Consider the following 22,997-nt stretch of genomic DNA (forward strand, 5'->3'; position numbering starts at 1 on the left):
CACCTGGATATGTTTATTTGTGAACCATTCCATTGTAGATTTTGCTTTATGTTTTGGATCATTTTGTTTTTGTGTTTATGTTTTGGATATATTTTGGATGCACAGTGCTCCTTGGGATGTTTAAAGCTCGGGAAATCTTTTTGTATCCAAATCCGTCATTAAACGTCTCCACAACAGTATCTCGGACCTGCCTGGTGTGTTCCTTGTTCTTCATGATGCTCTCTGCGCTTTAAACGGACCTCTGAGACTATCACAGTGCAGGTGCATTTATACGGAGACTTGATTACACACAAGTGGATTCTATTTATCATCATTAGTCATTTAGGTCAACATTGGATCATTCAGAGATCCTCACTGAACTTCTGGAGAGAGTTTGCTGAACTGAAAGTAAAGGGGCTGACTAATTTTGCACGCCCAATTTTTCAGTTTTTTATTTGATAAAAAAAGTTTGAAATATCCAATAAATTTCGTTCCACTTCATGATTGTGTCCGACTTGTTGTTGATTCTTCACAAAAAATTACAGTTTCATATCTTTAGGTTTGAAGCCTGAAATGTGGCAAAAGGTTGCAAAGTTCAAGGAGGCCGAATACTTTCGCAAGGCACTGTACAATATTTACATACTTGGTTCTTGACTTGAACAACAAGGTCTTCTGGGATGTCTCCTAGTGGATATGCCCTTCCTGCAAGACAACAGCTATACACACACACAAACACGTATATGTTGTATGAAGGAATTTTGCTGCCACCTGTGCATTTTGCTTTTTACAGTCCACCAATCTATAGATAATTGTCTAAAGTCCAGGATCACTGAACAACATTGTAAATGTGCTTATTAATAAATCAATAAGCAACTTTCTTTTTTTTTTTTCAAAGGGAATGTCTAAAGCTCATACTTATTATCCAAATCTGTCACCTCTGGGTAAACTCACCTTATGTACACCAACAGCTTGTTTCCCATTACCACTTCCTCATCTGTACAAAAAGAAAAACAGAGTTAAACATGGTTTTCAACCTTTTTGTATTATCCACTTGTTAAGTGTTGAAGTATCACCCATGTCATAATATTCTCCTCAGTTTAATGTGCTACACACAGATCTGAATATAAAATCACTTGTCTGTTGTGTGGAAAATATTACTTGAGTGTGCATTAATATTTATTTGTATTAATAACTTAGTCTTATACGTAACATATGTTATTATAGTGCACAGAACATAGCGTGACTACAATATTGTACAAGCAGTAGTAAAACTGAACATGGTGAGTATGTGCGTGTGAGACATAGGTTGAAGAATGTATCTGAGTTGTTATGCAGATAGCAGAGCAGGGGCGGCTGAAGAACTGGAACCAGCCCCAACGTATATGTCTCCAAATATGAAAGAAAACGTTGAAAGAGACATACCCAGAAGGGACAGCTGTTAGACATTGTACACCTTACTCTGCGTAAAAACATTTACAACTTTGGGTTATTTACATAACCACGGTTCTCTTTCATAGCATTTGTTTCGTGTCTCACATTGGGAACGCCTTCAGCATGACTTCATCAGAAGCTCCTATTGCACTCTGCCAGGATTGGCTGGGACTAAGCATTTCAGTGTCAAAGAGAGACAAGCGCTCCCCTGCTGACACTGCATAAGCCATTATTTAAAACCCCACCTATTCCTCGCTATTAATGAGCATAGAGGGTGGTCTGGTGAGACACTCACTCATGCTACTTAGAGATCCCCCTTGCTGAACACTGTCTCTGCAACTCTTCCTGGGGCCTTGGGACAGGCCAAACATTCCGTCATCGGCGGGCTGAACAGAACCGGGCTATCTGAATGAGCTCGTGAACGGAGCCTCGGAAACTGATTGAGTCTGAGAGGGGAGTTGGCATCTTAGCTCTCCACCATCTGTTAGGCTATCAGGCCAGATGTTTTGTTCTCCTTACCACCAGGGTGGAGGTAGGAGATGGCTGTGGTGGCCGTGTCCCTTCCTGAGATGAAGGCTTTTTCTGCCGTGGACCTTTTAGAGCTGGTGCTCTCGGTGGAGCCAGAGAAGCCACCTGAGGATTCTGAAGCTGGAAAGTGCAAATGTTTGTCCTTTTCTTCTCCTCCTCTGAATTGATGTGAAAGCAGCCCCAAAAATGCCCTCAGGTATAATTGGGGTGTCAAGAAGCTCTTCCTTTTCTCTTAACAACAGGGTGGTGAGATTTAACTATCTAGTCCTCCCCTGTAAGACCATCAGACCCATGGTTCTTTACAGAGACTGAAGCCCCACTTTATGGAGTTAGAGACAGTAGTAAGTAATGACACACACTTCCTCCTATAGGTCAGGTGAGGCCATCATCTCCTCTTCCAGCCCAGCTTGACATGCTATCAGAAGAGAGGAAGCATAGAGGCCATCTATGACTTTGCCATCAGGTTGGACTGGACAAAGACAGCTTTTTTATGTTAACATCTGTTTTCCAACCAACATGCAGAGCACACATGTAGAGCACACATGTCCTATCATCATTTAAATCATGGAGTTAATGTTATCTACAGCTGATCTGGGCTGCTGTTTGACATTCTAAGCAGCAAAAAAGTAGCCTACAGGCATGGCTAGAGTGAGGAAAAATAGTATTTTAGTGATTTGATGGCAGATTGCATTGTTATGTTTACATTTAGTCATTTCTCAGATGCTTTTATCCAAAGCGACTTACAAGTGAGGTACAAGGCAAGCAAAAGATCTAAGTTAATCAGCAAACCTCAAGGAGACTATGACCTGAATGAAGAAGTGATTCGATAAATGCAAAGTAGTGATCAAGATGTTGTTTTAGGTACAGTTCCGTATGAGAATGAGGTCCAGGTTGTTGGTAGTTTTGTGGGTGAGATCAAATGTGCTTAGAAGAGCAAACACATCAGCCACCTGAGGTTTGTCCAGGTGTATGTTCAGGTCTCCCAAGATGATGAGAGGAGTGCCATCTTCAGGGAAGTGGGACAACAGATTGTCAAGCTCATCCCAGTGAACCTTAATCAGTGCTGTAATCCTAAAGGAACGATATTCAAAGGATGGAACTTCCAGGTGTCAGCGCTGAGAAGTTCAAATTCACCTCCTGACCTGATGGGTGAGGACTGTGAGAGAAGGCTAAATTGGTGGAGAGCTGCGGTGGCCGTGTTCTGTGGCGTGATCCAGGTTTCTGTACGTGCAAGCAGCTAATAAGCTGACTGTGTGAACAAGGCTGACTTCATTCCAGCTTTTGCTACACCAGCTGGCAGTCCCAGAGGGCAAGAGAAAAATAGCCTGGTGACAAAGTGGTCGGGGTGAGGGTGCGCAGGTCGGAAACATTCAAAAATACTTGAGTGGCCCTGGCTACTACATTTAAGTGCATGTAAACTCCATTCCCTGATTACCTAAGAAAGCTGTGTTATTTTGAAGTGACCTGGTTACTTAAGTGCATGTAAGACTGCATACAGGGTAATGATTTATTAAGAGCTGTCAATATAATTCCATTGTAGAGAGTACCTGCTCTGAAGGAACTAGACCAATAAGTCACATTTTACTCACACTTAACATAGAGAATGGAGATGCTTAAAATTCTCTGCAGTATATGGTGGGGGTATGGTTCCCAGGCTTATTACCTGTTAGGCTCCTTCCCTCCCTAAGTGGTGGGCCAATCACAGCAAAGAGTTTCTGAAAAATATTAATAGAGTGGACATCACAATGAAGGTATGCAATCACTTATTACTCAGCATCTGGTGAATTGGTTCAATCAAAATAGGTTACAAAAAACGCATACACTAAATACACTATATGTAAACACTATACGGTATGTGAATATTTTATAGGCATTGAAACAAAAAAAAAAAAGAAAAACATAAAGCCTGTTTAATCTATACTGCACTGATTGTATTACAGTGGGCATTTGCTAGTGTTTCCACACTATTATTTTTCAACAACAAACAAACAAAAATTCTGTTTAAACTACATAATCCCTTCAACTTCACCTTTGTACAACTAAAATTAAAGTCATATTAATAATTCAAAAATCCTAATTTATGTATGTTAAAAGATCAGACAGACATTTTAGTGTAGGACCTACCTCCATAGGTGTGATGTAATCATTTACACCCCTGTTGAAAACATAGATCATTGCATCATAGAGATGGTTCTCCCAACACACTTGAACCACCTTCAATAACACACAAAGAATGTTTGTTAAAAATCGTAACGGTGAAAATATACACACTAATGTCTGTTCTCTAGCTAAACCTCACTAGCCACATACACACACCTGCTGTATGTCAAGGCTGGTGACATCCAGGTGGACTATGCATCTTTCCAGACTGTCCATCATACTGTTGTCATGGTAATGAGCGAGGAGGTCCCTCATGATGGGTGTGGTGAGGTGGCCAAGGCGATCTGCAACAATGTACGACTCCAAGCACTCAAGGAAGACCCCTTTAGCTACAGAGTTCTCCACCAGCCGAGCATACAGCTGGTTGAAAAGAAGGTCACTGTGCACACAAAGAAAAACACACATTTACAGAAAATGAGCACAGTGAAAATGCTGAGCCAGGAGCCATGATGCCAATCTAAACTGTCAATAAGGAGGTTAAATATGAGGCACAGATACTGGTGTGGAACAAAGACTTCATTTATACTGTCTCATTTGTTGAATTACAGTATTGTCATTTATATAGTTACTGAAAAAATACTGTAAGGGTCAGGGTTTGGGAATACCACCCATCCCTACAGCACCACAATAGACTTATTGTAAAAACGTACATTAGCAAGAACCACACAGTTAAGTAAAGAGTTCAGCTACTTTATGGTTCAAACGTAGTGTACAGCATGTGTATACTTACTGCCTCTGTAGCAGCAGACAGTAATCCACCAGGACTGGAACCACATCCTGAACACATCACACAGTATTCAAAGCAATAATTGTATTAATTTGTTCCATTACTTATGAGCCACTAATAATAAATGGGTATAATTCATGAATGATTAATAATACACTTTTGTCAAACCAGTTAATTTACAGTAAAGCTGAAAATGTTGACTTCGCTCACATCTCATTTCATATTCAATGTGGTGAGGTACATTTCAGTTGGGAATATTGCATTTCTGCCTCCATCTAACTCTGTCCTCTGCATCCTCTTCTTTCAAACCAACTAACTTCGTGTCCTTTCTCACTACATCCTTAAATCTCCCTATTGGTCTTCACCTCGACCTTCTGCCTGGCAGCTCCAACCTCAGCATCCTTCTACCAATATATTCACAATTTCTCCTCTGAACATTTCCAAACACCTCAATCTGGCCTCTCTCACTGCTATCTGTCTGATGTCCAACCTGCTTGCACATGCCTCTTCACCTTTTTTTCACACTCCACACCTTTTTTCCAATAACGTTAAGCCCTTAAAATCCTGCACATTCTTTACCTCTGCTCCCTCTAACCTCACTGCTCCACTTGAATCCCTCTCATTCACACACACATGTATTCTGTCTTGCCCAGCTAACCTTCATTCCTCTGCATTCCATAGCAGACCTTCACCTCTCTAGATTTTCCTCCACCTTCTCCCTGCTCTCGCTACAGATCGCAAAGTCATCTGCAAACATCATAGTCCATGGAGATTCCTGTCTAACCTCATCTGTCAGCCTGTCCATCACCAGAGCAAACAAGAAAGGGGCTCAGAGCCGATACTTGATGGAGACCCACCTGCAACCTTGAACTCCTCTGTCACACCTACAGCTCACCTCACCACATTCTTATAGCTTTCATACATCTACTGCACCACTCTAACATATTTCTCTACCACTCCAGACTCCTTCATACAACACCACAGCTCCTCTCTCAAAACCCTGTCATAAGCTTGCTCTAAATCTACGAACACCCAATGCAACTCCCTATGACCTTCTATTTACTGCTCCATCAATATCGTCAAAACAAATACTGCATCTGTCGTGCTCTTTCTAGGCATGAAACCATACTGCTGCTCACAAGTGCTCACCTCTGCCTTTAGCCTAGCTTTCATTACTCTTTCGCACTATTTCATGGTATGTCTCATCAGCTTTATTCCTCTGTAGACGCAACAGCTCTGCACATCTCCCTTGTTCTCCATTCCTCAGGAATCTTGTCACTATGTAAGATTTTTTAAACAGACACTTCCATACCTGTGCAGGTATTTCATCAGGACCAGCTGCCTTTCCACTTTTCATTCTCTTCACACTCCTGAACTTCCGCGTTCCACCACCAAAGCTCCTTGTCCACTTTCCATTTTCCCAATGAGACACAGAATACCCTCCTACAGTATCTGTCTCCCTGATCAAATTACTTGAGTAAGACACTGACCCCCAACTTAGTTGCTACCTGTTGGCCAGCTATCGGTATGAGTGTGTGTGTGTGATTATGAGTTCAAATGGGTGAAAAAGAAGCGCTTTGAGTGCCAACAAGTAGAAAAGCGCTACATGAGTGCAGACCATTTACCATAACTTTAACCGCTTCATTCTCTGCTGTGCTGTCCTCTTCATCTAAACTAACTAATCTCACCTAACAACCTTATCTGCTAAACCCTATTCCAACTAGACTGATTTGCTCTTAATAGATATGTTCGTATTAGATATCATCAAACTTTGGGAACAGGCTAAAACACCTGTTAAAGACTAAGATCCAATGTCCTCTTTGTTTCTAACATTCTTGAAAAAGTAGTTGCAAAGCAATTATGCGACCATCTGCACAGGAATAATTTGTTTGAATAGTTTCAGTCAGGATTTAAAGTTCGTCATAATACAGAAACAGCCCTGGTAAAAGTCACCAACAATCTTCTCTTGTCTTCAGATAATGGGCTATATACTTTTGTGTGTGTGTGTGTATGTGTATGTATATGTATATATATATATATATATATATATATATTTTTTTTTTTCTGTTAGTCCTCACAGGGTCAGTGGTTCGATCCCTGGTACCGGCTATATGTCGAAGTGTCTCAGGGGAAGACACTGGAGTTCAGTTTCCTGCCCTGAAACACTTCGACATACAGCGGGGACCGGGGATCAAACCACTGACCCTGTGCTCCATGGACGACTGCCTTACCAACTGAGCTACAGTCGTTTGACAGGGGGATAACTTCTGATTTTGCAGCAGTTGCCTCATGCAGCATAACTGACACCATGTCATGTCATATAGTTAGTTATAGTTATGCTGCCATAGGCTTAGACTGCTGGGGGACCCACCCCCCAATGCACTGAGCTCCTTTCCTCCTCTTGACCATCTCTCCTCTCCTCTCATCCAGCAATTGTCACCACTGTATGTCATTAACTCTGTGTGTTCTCTCCCGTAGTTGTCTTTGTCCTCCTCTGTCCCCCTCTCTCTGTCCCTTTCTGCAGGTGTCCCCCGGCTTTGAAGCTGTGTGTCTTCCAGCGTGAAGCTACTGATCCTACCAATCTGCCTGATGTTTTGTTGTTGCTTTTGTTGCTCTGTTCTTTTCTCTCTCCCCTTTCCACTCACCCCAACCGGTCGAGGCAGATGGCCGTCCACCCTGAGCCTGGTTCTGCTGGAGGTTTCTTCCGTTAAAGGGAGTTTTTCCTCTCCACTGTTGCCTATGGCTTGCTCCAGGGGGAATTGTTGGGTTCTCTTTATATATCTTTATAATCTTGACTTTATTCTGTAAAGTGCCCTGAGATGACTTTGTTGTGAATTGGCGCTATATAAATAAAGTTGAATTGAATTGAATTAGAAGATTAGATTAGATAAGATAAGATTCTTTAATGCCATGAATTTGACATTCTCTCTTTCATTTCATCTGCTTGATTATCATAGTATATCTGTTAAGCTATACTAATTCTTATTCTTGTTAAGATATAAAAATTCTTCTAATACTGCTAAACCAACTGCTGGTGAGACTTTTCTTCACATACAGTGGAATTTTTGATAATTTATGATTTTTGATAAGACTTAGACAAATATATGCTGACTTAGACAAACACTGCATCTACAACGTATACACACTCTACACTGTTTCTTTAAGGCATGAGAACTTACATGAAAATGCTGCTCCATCACTTGGATCTTGCCTTGTTCTGGACACTTCTTCAAAGCACGCTCTGCAACCTGGAAAAGGATCTCTACCATCTGCACACACAGAAAGTGGTACCAGTTAAACAATGAGAACAAGACTTATGGACTTTTCTTGGTAGGCAGACTTAATGCAGCAAGCACTTGGTTTCTGTCTTTACCTTGTCAGCTATCACTCCCTTCCTCTTCACAGGATCTCCAAACAAGCCTGAGACAAACATCAACCACAATTAATGACATTGAAATTACATGTACTAAAAAATGCACTAATACTATATTCCAAGTTTAAATGAAGCCTATATTAAGCTTAAAAAAAAGGAAATAAAGTCAAACTATTTTTTGTGTAAAATGGCATGTTGTATTTAATTTGTATTTACTAAAGCCACCAAAAGCAACTTGACGTAAAGAGACAAAATTGTGGGGATTGTCATAGTTCAAAAGCTTGTTTTCAGCGTGCCTTAATTATATTAATGAAGGTCATTTTAACATCCGTTAGTATACATGAAACCAAACAAAGAAAACACCTACTGTTATCAGCAAAATAAATGTACTAGTTGCTGAATGTGCGATGTGCATTATACCCACCAACCACAGCCTTAGCAGTTCCCTCGTGAAAGGACCAGGCCAAAGCAAGAGCCTCCACAAAATGCTCCTGCTTCAGCATGCAGTCTAAACGCTGGACACAGAAAGACATCCAGGGAGGATCATGGATTTTTACAGATCCTAGTGTACCAGTAGCAACCCTTCACAGCTCAAGTATTACAATTCAAACTGACATTAAAGACTTGAGAACATTTTAATATGAGCACGTTGTGAGCATAAATTGCCATTAAGGGAAGGTAGCGATGTATATCTTATTTGCTGTACTTCAAAACTGAGGACAGCACAGCAGAAAATGAGAACTTCTGTTCAGGATGCAAATGCCCTAACAGACCTTGGACTTTCTATCTGAATACTGAATCCACTGACTCTGATCCACTGATTAATTATATGAATATATAAACACTTTTTGACCCTTGGCTCTTTGTCTAACTCAGTGGAAATCTACAGATACTTTTATTTAAACTGTGGTTGTTTTCCTTTGGTTTTCATCCAATTATATGTTTTCTTTTCTTAAAAAATAACCAACCATAATCTGATGCCCATCTTGCAGAGTCAGGGCTGTAACACAAGCTGACAGTTGGCCATGTGCCAGTTGTTGGGCCATCACCACTAGTTTTTTGATATTGATGTTAAATTGATGTTTCTATGCCCTTACGCATACTGTGAATTGTACATACCTCTCTCCAGTTTCTTAGAGTCATGATGTGAGCTGACTGCAAGACAAGAGAACAGCACAATGTTAAAGGTAACAAATCAGCAGACACAAACAAAAGACTTACTTTCACACTGAATTTTAGCCTGCTGCCTTAAATATAAACTACTAAACATGTCAATATAAAACAATATCAAAGGTTTATCAGGGTTTATAATATACAATATCAATATCAGGGTTTACCTGTTTTTGTCAAGGCAAGACTAAATGGCTAACTATTACTGCACAGAAACAACTCAGAATGATTGTGTACACACAGTAAATGGATTTAACTTGTAATAAAAACTCAGTACCTTGGTGCCCAAATAGACAACCTGTCCTGCGTAGCTTGAGACTGACTGGTAGCAAGCCTTTTCTCCAACTAAAGCCTGGAACACAGACATGCTGTTAACATCCACAGATGCATTTAATGTGAGTTAACACTGATCAACTCATGCTAATAACACTTCAGCTGAACTCCAGAATGAATAGAAGAAACAATTGAAGCCAACCTACACCCAGCATGAGTGTGCCAAGAAAAGTTGAAAACGTTATAAATGTTATAATAAGATGAGAGCGGCAACCATGTGGACTGCAAAGAGTTTAGGCAGAGTACTTGAAAATCAGTGAAGAGAAAGATTAGATAGAATCAGACCGGCTAGGTAAACAAGCCAATTTAGTGAAAAGATATATTCTCACTAGACTGAAATCACCAGTACACCAATTCAACTAGGTTTATAAGGTTGGGAGTGTATTAATGTATGTGACAAAACATTTATTAAAACCTTTTTTAGCTTCAGAGGAAGATGTGTGAAAGACAAATACAAAGTATCTGACTGTCCTCCTCTGAACTGTGTTCGTTAAGGGTCAATGCTGGGACTGGTTTTATTTAGCAAAAGTTTGGCTGAGTCTCCTATTATTGATATGCTCATCATATCCAGCTGGGGTACTGGGTTCAATACTGCCTTCTTGTACTGATACTTTTATTTCAAATCTGACACAAGGCACGGATAGTCCATTACACCAAATTTACATTGACCTCTGTCTACCTGCGGAACTTCTGTAGATCTGTAGATGTTTCAAGGTCAGTGTCAATAACAAAATAGAGATTCCCTGCTCTCTGTGTCCAATTAGTTAAATGGCAGAACTATTGCATGTTTTTTTTTAATACTCACATCAGTACCCCATAAAAGCAAGTACCCAAATGTAAGAACAGGGCTCATTTTTGTATTTTAGGTGGCCAAAACATTAGAACCAATTATCTTTATAATGCACTTCAGTTTGACTCCACTGCCCACTCTGACCTCAGTAATAAACACTAATATACGACTAATAAAACACTATAATATAATAATAAGCACTTTACACTGCTTCTCATTCACCCATGTGCACTCACAATCACACACACACCAATGGAGGAGCTGAACTGTGGGATTGGTGGACAACCGCTCTTAATCCTGAGCCACAGTCACCCTTTAAAGTTTAATTTCTTTCCTTAAAATGAACCTCTTTCCATGATTAACTGTGACCTCTGAGTTTGTCCCTCATTAACTATTTCCTCACCAGAGCTTGGGAGACATTTCCCCCAGTGGCCAGCGATTTGAAATGTCGGCTGTTATAGACAAGCTGCACATTCTCCAAGTCCAGAGTCTCCAAAACCTCTTGGCTGGGCCGGTCCACAACCTGCAGCTTTTCATGGCTGTCTACCAGGATCAATGTGCGACTGTTAATCCACTGCATAGACACAGAGACAGGACCAGAAAAAGTCAAACACATTGCACTGCAAGATACAGTATTTGTCTTGTTTCATGCAAGCAGTTGCAAGGATGTTGATAGAGACAGTCACTTTATCCAATCAGCTCACTTTCCTTTTAGGGTTTGGGTGTTAAGCTTAGTCTAAATATATCCTAAAGCCAAAAGGACTGACCATTCACACACTGGAAGATTAAATGTATGGCTAAAATTTCAAACTCTATGTCCAGTAGTGTAATTAACGGTTTGTTGTATGCCCTGCCATAGTAACCCTAACAAATATGCACATGGACCAAAACAAGCAGTGTGTAATTAAGAATGGCAGTAGAAGAGACCCAGTGTCTTAAGCTAGGTACTTACACTCAGGCTAATGATGTCACAGCTAAGGTGGAGTTGTCTTTGTTTGATGACATGGATGGTGCCTGTCTCCTCCTTCTTCACCTGAATGAACAGTAGTGCAGCAGAGAACACTTCAGCGTGACAAACTGTTCTGAACACTGCTGTAAACACTAACCTTGTCTCCCAGAATACACTTAAAGCTCTGCACTTAAATAAACTGATTACACTGAGAAATCAGGCTACGCAGGTAATCAGAAAACCTTTTTACTCAATGTAGTAATACATTTACATCAAATGATACATCAGCATTTATACGTTCTGAATATTTTTATAAAAACCATATCATCTTTTTCATGATAATGTGAAAATAGCTACAATTAAAAAAAGGTATCTTAACTCTTGTGTAATTACAAGTTAAAAAGGAACTGAGCAGATACCAGGAGGAAGTGGACTGTATCTCCTTTACAAAAAGCCAGGATCGGGTTGACTGTCTTCTGAACAGGAACAAACTGCCAGGCCAGCTGAGGAACACTGGACGGATCAGACTGGTGAAAGAAAACACATCAATTAACATCAGTAAGTCTATCTATCACTTATCTTAACTGCTTATCCTGGCAAGAGTCATGGGGGCTGGAACCTATCTCAGCTCTCATTGGTACATTTCAGAAATGTCATTCCTCTGATGCGAGGAAAAACAAATATAGTTTTTTGGAAGGCACCAATCCACACTCACATTCACACGTACAGGCAATTTACGGTTACGAGTTAACTTGATTGCATATCTTTGAACTGGGAGTATCACGAGAAATCCATGCAAGCATCATGAATAGTATCATAGCCAACAATTATGGCATGAAGAACACTCCAATCAACACCGTGAAAGGGTTATTGAAAAGCAGAAGTCATGGAGATGACACTCCCAAGTCATGAAATATCAGTTGGAGGTTACATTACACAGTAACTACATCCCGCCATTATGTGATAAGGTGAAGCAGCAGGCTGACACAGTAACATTATTGTACAGGAGTGCCCACCGTTCACTGTTGCTGAAAACCTCATATTTTCATGTTTTTGTATTTGGTTTTTGCTATGACTTTTGGAATAAAAAAAATACCAGTAGCTGAAGTACTTAAGACCTACTTAAGTGAAAAATATCTCTCTAAGTTACGAAAGTCAGGAGGTGCATGACCACGTGAAACAACACAAATGCATCCTCTGCTCCATCAACAATTGTGACATCATATTTGGCATGTGCACCCACCAACGTAGCTAAGAACAGTGAGTACAAATTCTAGTAAAAGAATGAGTGTTAAGAGTAGAGTGAGTTGAGAAAGGGGGGAAACTCTAACCAACAACAAATGGCTGTAATCCCTGAACGATTAATGTCACACTTTTGTCAAACCTCTTTAATTAAAGCTGACCGTGTTGACTTTGATCAAGTCTTGATTTCAAATTCAAGACTGTGGTGCTGTACAGACACCAAATGCAAAAAACGTATCAATTGAATTCAACTTTATTTATAGCCAATTCACAACAAAATCAAAAAAAGGTCAAGGCCTTTTACATAATAAATTCAATCACATACCATTGTTCTAGTATTTATGAATCTGATTGTAATTAAGATCCAATCATCAGGTATTTTAAATTATGCATGTACCTCTCTCGTGGTCTGGGATTCTGACAGATGAGCTGGAGCACACCTCCAACCACACCTTCTCTCTTTCTGAAGCAGTGGTTATTCTTGTTGCAACAGATGTGCTGCCTTAAAACTAGGCGTCTGATCTAAACATGCAAAAAGCTTCAATAGAGTGGTTCTATCGGCTACGATATCCTAACCTCCATCACGATTGTGCTCATTAATATTTGTATTTTACATTTCCTTACTGTAATGTGAAATCTTCGGAGCACACACTACTTCCATTTTGTGAACCAAGTGTGAACCAGTTCTTCGAAGTTTAGATGGACATGGTTAATTTATCATTTATTAGCCAAATCACTAAGGAAATACTAAGCTTACACATGCTACAACTGAAGATTGGGATTTTCATACTTTTGAGATTTAAATACTTTTCATACTTCTATAAGTTATAATCCACATATTTATGCACAGCACAGTAGGTAAAATGTATTACCGGAAGTAAGTATGACCCCTACTTATAGTGCAGGAACTTACACTAAGTGATAAAGTAACTAGCACAGAATCAATTGTCATTGTATTAATAATCTGGGCCAACATTAATACCAGTAGACAGAAAAACACACCTTGCTGTAGGGAAAGGTCATCCACACTTTCAGGGAGGGCTTTAACCCAATGACCAGAATCTGGGGACAAAAAAAGCAAAAACGAAAAACATGAGACACAGTACACAGAGCTGGGTGGATGTGGATGTGGAAGCAGAGGAGTGAGGATGCACAATGAATGAAGCTGTGTCAGTGTAGTACCTTAGTAAGAGAGGCCATGGCCAGCAGTGAGTAGTTAGTGATGGGATGATCTCTTAAGTCTGGAAGAGCGCGCAGCGGCTCAATACAGCAGACCTCCCCTTTGGAACCACTGAAGAGACATCGAGAGTCACAGGACCGCATCCCCATAACCCTTCTGGAAAGAGAGTAAAAGACAGCATTAATAGAGACATAGAGAGGAAAAGAATGTGTTTAAAGCCATTTTCAACATTTTGCTTTTTAATTGAAAAATGTAACATATTTATAGTTCTGCACCCTCAAAGCTAGAAGGTCCTTGGTGGGAAACCACCTGCCCGCTGCGACCTTCCTATGAAGCTTGGTTCTCCCTGTGCTTGCATAGGTTTCCTCTGGTTTGGTTGGTTTGGTTTCTGTAAATTTCCCATAGGTTTGAATGTGAGTCTCTGTATTGGCCCTGAGATAGACTGGAGACCTGTCCAGGGTGTACTCTGCTTCTCGACCAGTGACAGCCCCCCACGACCACTCCACCCCTGTACTGTTCTCTAAAAATAATAATAGCCTATATTTATGCAACAAGTGGGGCCCCTTGTGGGGCCTTAGGTAGTCACCTATGTTACTTATTGGAGGGGCTGCCACTGACCGTCTTTTATGTTCAAAATCTGTGTAGGTTTTGGTGTTCAGCTGACGCTTCTTTAAGGCACCTCTTTCACTACACACTGAATTAAAAATGGCACCTTAAAAGTGCTCCACTGTTTATTTTAAGGGACGCCTATATCAGAGGTGTGATATTTAAGAATAAATGAAAACCAAACATTCATATTCAGATACATAGTTTTCAAAACATTAATGGGGTTTAAACTGTGATGTTCTTTTGTTAATTTTGTCCATTTATAACTTGACTTAGTCTCAAACAAAGTATTTATGCACTAAATGAGACATGACCCTAAATTATTATGTTCGCACATTCAGTTCTCTGCAGCGACATGTTTAATAAGAAGTTGTAGGAGAAAGAGGAAACTCATGACATGTGGCTCGAGAGTAGGTTTGGAGCTGGTAAGGCTGTGGTTTGGCTAAGCATAAAAACCCATCAAACCCACCAAAAAAAGATTAGATTTTAAATATTTCACACCACTTTACTTCACTCTTCAGTTCAATATCCTTGTGGAGCTGAAGAGAAAACACCAAACTATGTGAAGCAGTAATGTTTTATGTTAACCTTAAGGTAGCACCCTAATCGATTGCTTATGGGGTAATGGACAAAGGATATAAATATTTACCTGAACGCTAGCTCAAAAACTGATCCTCCACTGTCATTGCACACTGCCAGTGTTGGGTCATCTGTGAACTAGACACAAAACAGGAAAAGAATCACAATTCATGCAACACTAAGGCCAGTGTCTGAGCCTGTGATTCTCAGTATACTCAGTACTTTATGTTTGTTCTTTGTGTTTACCTTCACATGCAGTATAGCTGTCCCTGGAGGATGGGCATCAGTGATTGTTCTCAGAAGTTTCCCACTAGCAAGATCCCACATCGTAATCTAATGCAGACAGAGTTAAATGTTAAATTTGAAACTCTAGTCAAGGCTTTATCAGCAAACCTATCATTATTTTAATGTCTGTGAGCATACACAGTACCTGTCCTTTGGCAAACCCACAGAGAAGTCGTGAGCAGTCATGGTTGATGCTAAGGGCAGAGACGGCTCCAAACTCTGCACCAGTTGTCTTGGTGCCCAGACAGAGACGCAGAGCCTGGTTGGCATCTGAAGAGGAAAATAAGGAGACTACTATGTGAAACAGGAATACAGAAAGAGAAATGGTGCAGGTGGTAAAATGAATACAAAAAAAAAAAGAAACACAAGTCTTTGAGTCAACAGTGGATAAATTAATTAAACAGCCCATTGAAAACAAAACAAAACAAAACAAAAAGCAGCAAAAAAGGAGCTGGATAAGCAAATGAAAAACTCCTGATTTATAATTAACAAATCAAACAACAGAGCATGCACCCAGCTAACTCAGCCAAGCCAAAATGAATATGTGCCATTTAGGCTGAACACAAAATTAGCAACATTAAGCATAAGTGACCCATCTAACAGGGGTATTCATACCTTTTCCTGCTCAGGCATCATTATGTCAGCAATAAAAGAGACACAGGTCAGGCCTGCTGAAAGCTTAGCCCCAAAGAACATTAAAACCCAAACATGTTACAGTCCCCTCCAAAAGTATTCCAATGACAAGGTTTTTATTTAATGGTATTTATATTTGATAATATTAAACTACACTATTTGTATCAAATTATGCTAATTTTAAGCAAGCAAAAGTACTGGAAATAACTGACAGGTGTCTGTTATCCAAATGACCCGTTAGACTGATTGTTCAAACAGTAAATAGTTCTAAATAACTATTCAAATAAAACCCAAGGCCAAAACCACTCTTAGGTTTTATTTGAGAAGACTGTTTTTTGGTAAAAAAGATGAATAGTGCTGTCTATGGATGGGAGAAAAGAAAGCCACTTTGAATCCGGCATCAGAGAAAAAACAATCCAAGGCATTGTACTGTACAATTAGACATTAGACATTTGGAATGCCCTGAAAAAGAAAGAAACCACTGCTGTACTGAGCAAAACACACCGAATGGACTGGCCAAAGAAAACTACAGCTGAACATATGCATTGTGAGAGTTGTGAAGAAAAACCCCAAAACAGTGACATAAGCAAAAACCTCCACAGAGCAGAGTGAGGGTATCACAATCTATCATTTAAAGAAGATTTTTTAAAGCCAAAAGACAGAACCCATACCACAAGATGTTGATATCTTATTATTTAAAAAAAAAGTACAGACATAGGACACAAAACTTTTGGATCAAACTTTTATGGGCTGCAAGGACCAAGATAAAGCTCTACCAAAGTGCTGAGGATGTCATAGAGTAAAGGAAGAAATGATTTGCAATTAAAGTTTCAGTTCTATGTACGTTAATTCAACAATCTGTTCCAACATATTTGCTCAATTAAAATGATAGTCATCTTATGAAAAAGGTGCTATGTTTTATGTTGTTTGATCCCTGAACTTTCATCTCATATCCACATTTTGGTCTTAAACCTAAATGTCTTCAGTGTACAGCAAAAACTAATGAATTCACCTTGCTGTTCTAATACTTTTAAAGGGGACTGGATAAGTTTAGAGATGAGCAGCTCCTTGAGATTACTCTGTTGTGAATTGGCTCTATATAAATAAAGGTAAATTGAATTGAATTAATCTTCCTCACCACCAGAGTGATTTTACACATTACCATCCTGTGTTGGCTACGCTCTCTGCTACAAATATTTGTAGTCACTGATCTCTTTCAGATTATAACATCGCCACAAGATGCAGTACACCTGAGTGAGCGACTGCTTTACCTTCCTGCACCACAGTCGCCCCATACATTCAAACACAGCACCAGAATTAGTGGTTCACACCTTGTTGCAGCAGCACAGAAACATTCATTATGTTTAAATAGATGAAAGAAAATTGATAACTATTGTCACTGTCTGAAAATATTCATGTTGGAATTCCAAAGAAGACTTAACAACATATTGATGAACAAAACCAAAGCAGTAAGGCCTATAGGACTATAAGAAATACATTTTGAGCTACAGTTTTTGAATTATACTGAAACAAGATTTTTTTGATGTACAGTCCATGCACTCTAAACAATAAGGCATTACAAAAAGTTCTCCCTCAGTTAACTGTATTTTCCAGAAATCCCATATAGTAACTACAACCCCAATTTAAAAAAAGTTGTGACGATGTGTAAAACATAAATAAAAAAAGAAGGCAATGATTTGCTAATCTCATCAAACCATAACATAAAAAACATCAGATGTTGAAACTGAGACATTTTACCATTTCATGCAAAATAGCATGACAACTTTACAGTAGTCTGAATGAAGCAAGAGGTAGCTGCTGTAAAACATTAAAACAATCACTTAACATGACAACAACATGAGGATTTGAATGAGGAAATATTTCTGCCAGGGGATCAGAGTAGGTGGCTGATGTTTTTTAATAGCTTTTTGAAAATAGTGTTGGCTTATGGCACAGACGAACAAGCTAATCCAGGTTTTAGACATAAAAAGTGTTAATTTATTTATTGGTTTTAGTGTTTTTATGGGCATTACAGTTAATTTAGTAAAATGCCCTAAATGATCGTTTAAGGCTTTTTAGCCATCTTACAAAGATTTAGACTGTTTTCTTTTGCATTACACTGGCTGCTAATATTTTGGGGAGTTTCTGTGAACTTGCGTTTGTTCTTTCTTCTCATAGCAATGCAATTTTGGCAGCTGCTTAAATGTTAATAACAAGCTTTAAAGTCCAAGTTCAAGGAGGAGCTGAATACCAGCAGAATTATGTCTTTGTTAAAATAACTGTAGTTCAGGATTAAGTGATATACAGTGTTTGTGTGTCAAAGCAAAAATGCTGTAGCTTTTACATTACTTTTACACACAGACGCTCTCATTACAGCTCTCCAGTAGAGGTGCACCGCAGTAAAATGTAAGTTGGGGGGGTTACCTGCTTGATGCCTTCTTCTGATTAGAAGTTGCATGTGTATGCTCTGCAGACTTCAGGTCTAGGACTTTGACACATACTGATATGGCTGCTGATAAAAAACTCATTTACAAAGATTACTGTTTTATTAGTACAACTGCTTCTTAATACTACTGTTATAATAGCTACAACCAGACCTCAGACCATTCCAACTACTGCTGGACTACAACATTATCTAAAAGTAACTACTACTAAGTAACTACTACTACTACTACTACTACTGCTACATGAATGTCAGTGACAATATACTGTAGGCACTTTACACTTCACTTATACAGCATTTATACAGGTTTTACTCTTAGTAAACTGCTGTGCATGCAAGGCTAATCATCTACACTAAATACAACAAATTTCCACCATAGGAGCTTAAGCTGGAGCTTCTCCTAATGATCAAACATATCAATTTACAGTCAGTGCTCTATTATAATGTATGAGGATTGATGTGCTCAAAAAGTAAAAGCCTAAGCTTATTTAGGAACCCATTCCCTCGGTAATCAGCTATGCATATGATGTTGTTATATTCCCTTTTACATTCCAGATAAATAAGTCAGTAAATGAAGACTAAAAAACAGGAAGACAGCATTTCACTAAACAATCTGTTCCCCCAGGACACAAAAGTCAAAGCTTTTTAGCCTCACAGCTAGAAGGTCCCCGGTTTGAATCCACCTGCCGGCTTCAGCCTTTCTGTGTGGAGTTTGCATGTTCTCTGCATGCTTGTTTGGGTTTCCTCCCACATTCCAAAGACATGCATGTTAGTTTAATTGGTGACTATAAATTGGTTGTGAATTGTTGCCTCTCTGTGTATGTCTCTCTGTGTGATACATCTGGTGATGTATGGAATAATAATTGTACACTACAGTACACATAGCACCCAAAAACGTAATTATGTTTACTCGTTCAAGGTTAGCACAATCTATGTCTATTTTCATAAAGTTACTGAATGTTCTCTTGCTGAATATCATAACCAGTTTTTACTGTTCGTTTTTCAGATTTTACTTAATTTAGCTCACTATCCAAATGTTTTCATGTTTTGCTAATGCTTCTGCGGAGACGCCTTTTAGCTTGAACCAATTACAGGTAAGTACAAACATTTCAAAGTTGTATGACGTCAATTTAGACATTTCGTAATAAAGCACTGTTTATGAAAACAAATCACGAGACAGACAGACAGAGTCAGTTTCGCATTCAATGGTCTTATATAAGACTTATTTAACATATTAGCAGTGAGCTGATATGCAGTCATTTTACTCTTTTTACGCTTCCAGAACTTGAAAAAAAAACTGATGACAAAAAAGCATCAGATCATATAGTTAATCCACTTCAACCCATCATTTTTGTTTATTACCATTAATTAGTTAATCTCCCCCCCCAAATATGACTTATCCACAGAAAATTGTCTTACTTTTAATAGTACTTCATAATAATAATTTTACTTTATACTAAATATAAATTATGTACTTACTTACTTTTACTTAATTTCAATGGGTACTCATACTTTTACTAGAGTACTTTTACTTAAGTTCAGTTTTTCAGTACTTCATTCACCACTGCTATTAATGAACTGAGTGTATTTTGACTTGATTGTTAAATCTTACATCTTATTTGTCATAAAAGGTGTATTTGTTTAACACTCATTCCTTTGCATGGTTACCTGGTGATGTCCCGCCCTTTACAAATAAGACATACCCGTTTGAAAATTCCAACCACCAACAAAGGGACCAAACAAAAGCATACATTTGTGTAATAAATCTAATCTAGTCACGCCATGTGGATAAGGTGCTGACGAGGATTGGACGGTTGATAAGGAGAAAGTCAACTGGTGCCCACAGATCCTGATAACCTGACTCAAAAATACCTCCACGTCACCACCACACCTTTAGTGAAAACTCGACAAAAGTGCTTTTGGCTTTTTAACTGCAGCTCATAACAAGGTAAGTGTGGCTTTATTTACATATTGTGACTTTTATACAGTAGTTACAAATGACTCCAGTTGATCTTTCATACTTTAGGGTTTTGTTGCTGATCCAGTATAATGCTTTCCGTTTTACATATTTTGTTTCACTGCTAGCAGTTGTGTGTTTTAGTCACAGAATGTGAGCTGTCTTTTTTGGACTTGCTAATTGACAAGATTACAGTTTTCAATCTTAATCAAATCAAAACTTCCCTCACAGGATTAAATAACTGCGAATGGATAATTGTTCGCATTTTTTCGTGCAAATCCCCACAACCGACCAGTAGTGTAGCAGTTTACAGATTTAAATTAAATTCACACACTTAGCTGTTCATGAACTATTCTTACGGGATCGAACGAACAACTGGGGGATTGGTGGATGACTGCTCTACCTTCCTGCACCAGTCACCCTAAAAGGGGATACAACCAAGTCTCGTTTGTGCAAGACAAGAAAATCTTTTCTGATCTGCAACAGCTTTGCTTTCTCAGTGTTATATAAAAAACACATTAAGTAGCAACTAGCCTTAACTAACAACCACTTTTTTCAAAGTAAGTTCAAACCTACCTCCCTTATGTACTCTATGTTGGATTTTGTCCTGTATTGTCTGAGTTTCTATTATTTTACTTCTGTCCTGTGGGGACAATACATTTATTCTTGAATTTGAATTACTGTCACTAACACACACCCATTAGTTTCTCTACAGTCCTAAAATGGTGTTATTTTCTATCCAAAGCCATCAGCTCTGACTTAAGCTGTAATCACAAAATCATACAAATGAGACTCTAAATGGCCTGTCAAACACTAATATCAACCAGCAAACATAGGATACCAAATCAGGCAAACTTTCACTCTGCATCACAAATGCTAAATTACCCCAAATGACTGTCTTGTTTCCATTTCACAAACAGGCTCTTCCACTGACACCGCTGATCACTATGGTTCACCGCAATTGCTCTGTGGAAATTATCAACAACTCTGACAACTACACTCTGGCAAACCCAAGGTTATAGGCTGCTTTTGTACTTGGCTTTTTTAGTAAAGGCAGAAAGGGTACATAAATACTGTGTCAAACCTGACTTTAGCAGTTTCCTGAGTTGTAGGTGTAGTATTTTGACAAAAACTTGCATAGTGTAAAGACTATAACAGAGCAAAGTGGTATAGCACTGTAGTTTGCAAGACTATCTAAATGTATCCATGCATTCAAATCTAATAATTTTACAACCTGAATAGAATATAAGGTGGGTTGTGGGACTGTTTTGCCTCTTTGTTTTCAGGGTATACACTGATCATGGCCACTGCGAGGTCCCCCCAGCACCCATGGTGCCTGCTGGCTCCACTGGAAATGCATACTTCAACAAGACCACAGGTGCTGCGACCGGAGCTGTTGGTGTCTTCACCTACGATCTTTTTAACGAACAGTACCAAAACTACAGCCACATTTTGGCCATCATGTTCTCCGTGCCCTTCGACCGAGACCTCTACTCCAACTGCTTCGCTGTGGGGATCTTTGCAAGAGGAACTGAATGCGACTACAATCTGTATGACATCATGTACAATGGGGTTGAAGACTGTTTTGTAAGATCAGATGGGAATGGGTCAAGCAGTTGTTTTCAGGGGGAATATGTTAGTGTCAGTGCTTCCATGTCAGAATCACATGAAGCCGTCTTGAGGGTGGATATCAGTGATAATTATTAAAATTATAGAACTAAGAACCCTACTGTTATTTTAATCAAATACTGTGACATTAAGTCAACTAGTTAAAGTACACTTAGGGATACACTAATGACAAACCATGTGGCCATCTAGTTGTGACCTCTCTGTATTTGTCCATTCATAAATAAATTTCAGGTGTAAAGGAATTCTATTTATTTCTCATTTTCTTATACACACTATAACTGCAGAAACTGGTTAAAATGGGTTTCATTGTAAATCAACTGATGTGTGTTATCGCTACCACAAAGATTTCATTCAGGCATGTTTCTTGGTGATAAACAAACAACTGACAATCACACATCCCAATACTTGGGAGAAATATGATAAAAGAGGTGCCATCTTCTATGTTGTTTAATATACAATCAAATGAAGTTCTGAATCTTTGTCTCATATACTTCTTTTGATCTTAAACCTAAACGTCTTTACTATAAAGCAAAAGCAAATTCACTAGCCTTAAAGATTCACTTGTTATGCAGAAAACTGAAATGTAAGAACTGATATTAGTTATTAAGAAATAACATTGTTTAAAAGAATAATCACATTTAAATACATTTTTATTTATAGGAGAAACAAATGCAAAACAATTATGAATTTCACTTAATAGTGAAGGAACAATTTGAATTTAATGGCTTTGTTTAGACATGCAATGTGACACCACAACACTGCAGATAGCCTTGTGTCCTATGTATTTACACCATAAATACAATAACCCTGTGTTCAGATGTGTTTATGAAGGACAGGCGCTGGAGGACAAAAGAGTGTTTACACGGGCCATGGAGTTTGCGGAGAGAGGCTTTCGGTCATGTCCATTATCTCCTGCTACTTTTACCTTATTCACCAGATCACAGATAAAATAATGAGCCAAAAGGAAAGAATAACATAGCTTTGCTCAAAAATGAATTTTGTT

General features: G+C 38.9%; 2 protein-coding genes across 2 annotated transcripts in view; one reads left to right on the forward strand and one right to left on the reverse strand.

Moving 5' to 3' along the window:
• The window catches only part of vps8 (VPS8 subunit of CORVET complex), a 51,176-nt gene that overhangs the window by 17,247 nt on the left and 10,932 nt on the right, over positions 1 to 22,997 (reverse strand). Inside the window, exons 7-25 of the mRNA XM_067527455.1 lie at positions 15,478 to 15,602; positions 15,294 to 15,380; positions 15,118 to 15,185; positions 13,865 to 14,018; positions 13,685 to 13,744; positions 11,860 to 11,967; positions 11,444 to 11,524; positions 10,895 to 11,065; positions 9,646 to 9,720; positions 9,318 to 9,353; positions 8,623 to 8,713; positions 8,199 to 8,245; positions 8,005 to 8,094; positions 4,829 to 4,875; positions 4,255 to 4,477; positions 4,063 to 4,152; positions 3,602 to 3,653; positions 931 to 973; positions 623 to 695 (exon numbers count right to left, since the gene is read on the reverse strand). Coding sequence (XP_067383556.1) covers positions 623 to 695; positions 931 to 973; positions 3,602 to 3,653; positions 4,063 to 4,152; positions 4,255 to 4,477; positions 4,829 to 4,875; positions 8,005 to 8,094; positions 8,199 to 8,245; positions 8,623 to 8,713; positions 9,318 to 9,353; positions 9,646 to 9,720; positions 10,895 to 11,065; positions 11,444 to 11,524; positions 11,860 to 11,967; positions 13,685 to 13,744; positions 13,865 to 14,018; positions 15,118 to 15,185; positions 15,294 to 15,380; positions 15,478 to 15,602 — 1,721 coding nt within the window. The remainder of the gene's footprint in view (positions 1 to 622; positions 696 to 930; positions 974 to 3,601; positions 3,654 to 4,062; positions 4,153 to 4,254; positions 4,478 to 4,828; positions 4,876 to 8,004; positions 8,095 to 8,198; positions 8,246 to 8,622; positions 8,714 to 9,317; positions 9,354 to 9,645; positions 9,721 to 10,894; positions 11,066 to 11,443; positions 11,525 to 11,859; positions 11,968 to 13,684; positions 13,745 to 13,864; positions 14,019 to 15,117; positions 15,186 to 15,293; positions 15,381 to 15,477; positions 15,603 to 22,997) is intronic.
• Positions 20,179 to 22,236, forward strand: LOC137139764 (DELTA-stichotoxin-Hcr4b-like). Its single transcript, XM_067527482.1, has 3 exons — positions 20,179 to 20,356; positions 21,286 to 21,380; positions 21,652 to 22,236. Exons 2-3 carry the CDS (start codon positions 21,313 to 21,315, stop codon positions 22,070 to 22,072), a joined length of 489 nt encoding a protein of 162 aa, XP_067383583.1. The 5' UTR covers positions 20,179 to 20,356; positions 21,286 to 21,312; the 3' UTR covers positions 22,073 to 22,236.

This window comes from Channa argus, chromosome 1 (genome assembly GCF_033026475.1).
Source record: "Channa argus isolate prfri chromosome 1, Channa argus male v1.0, whole genome shotgun sequence".
Lineage (NCBI taxonomy): Eukaryota > Metazoa > Chordata > Actinopteri > Anabantiformes > Channidae > Channa > Channa argus.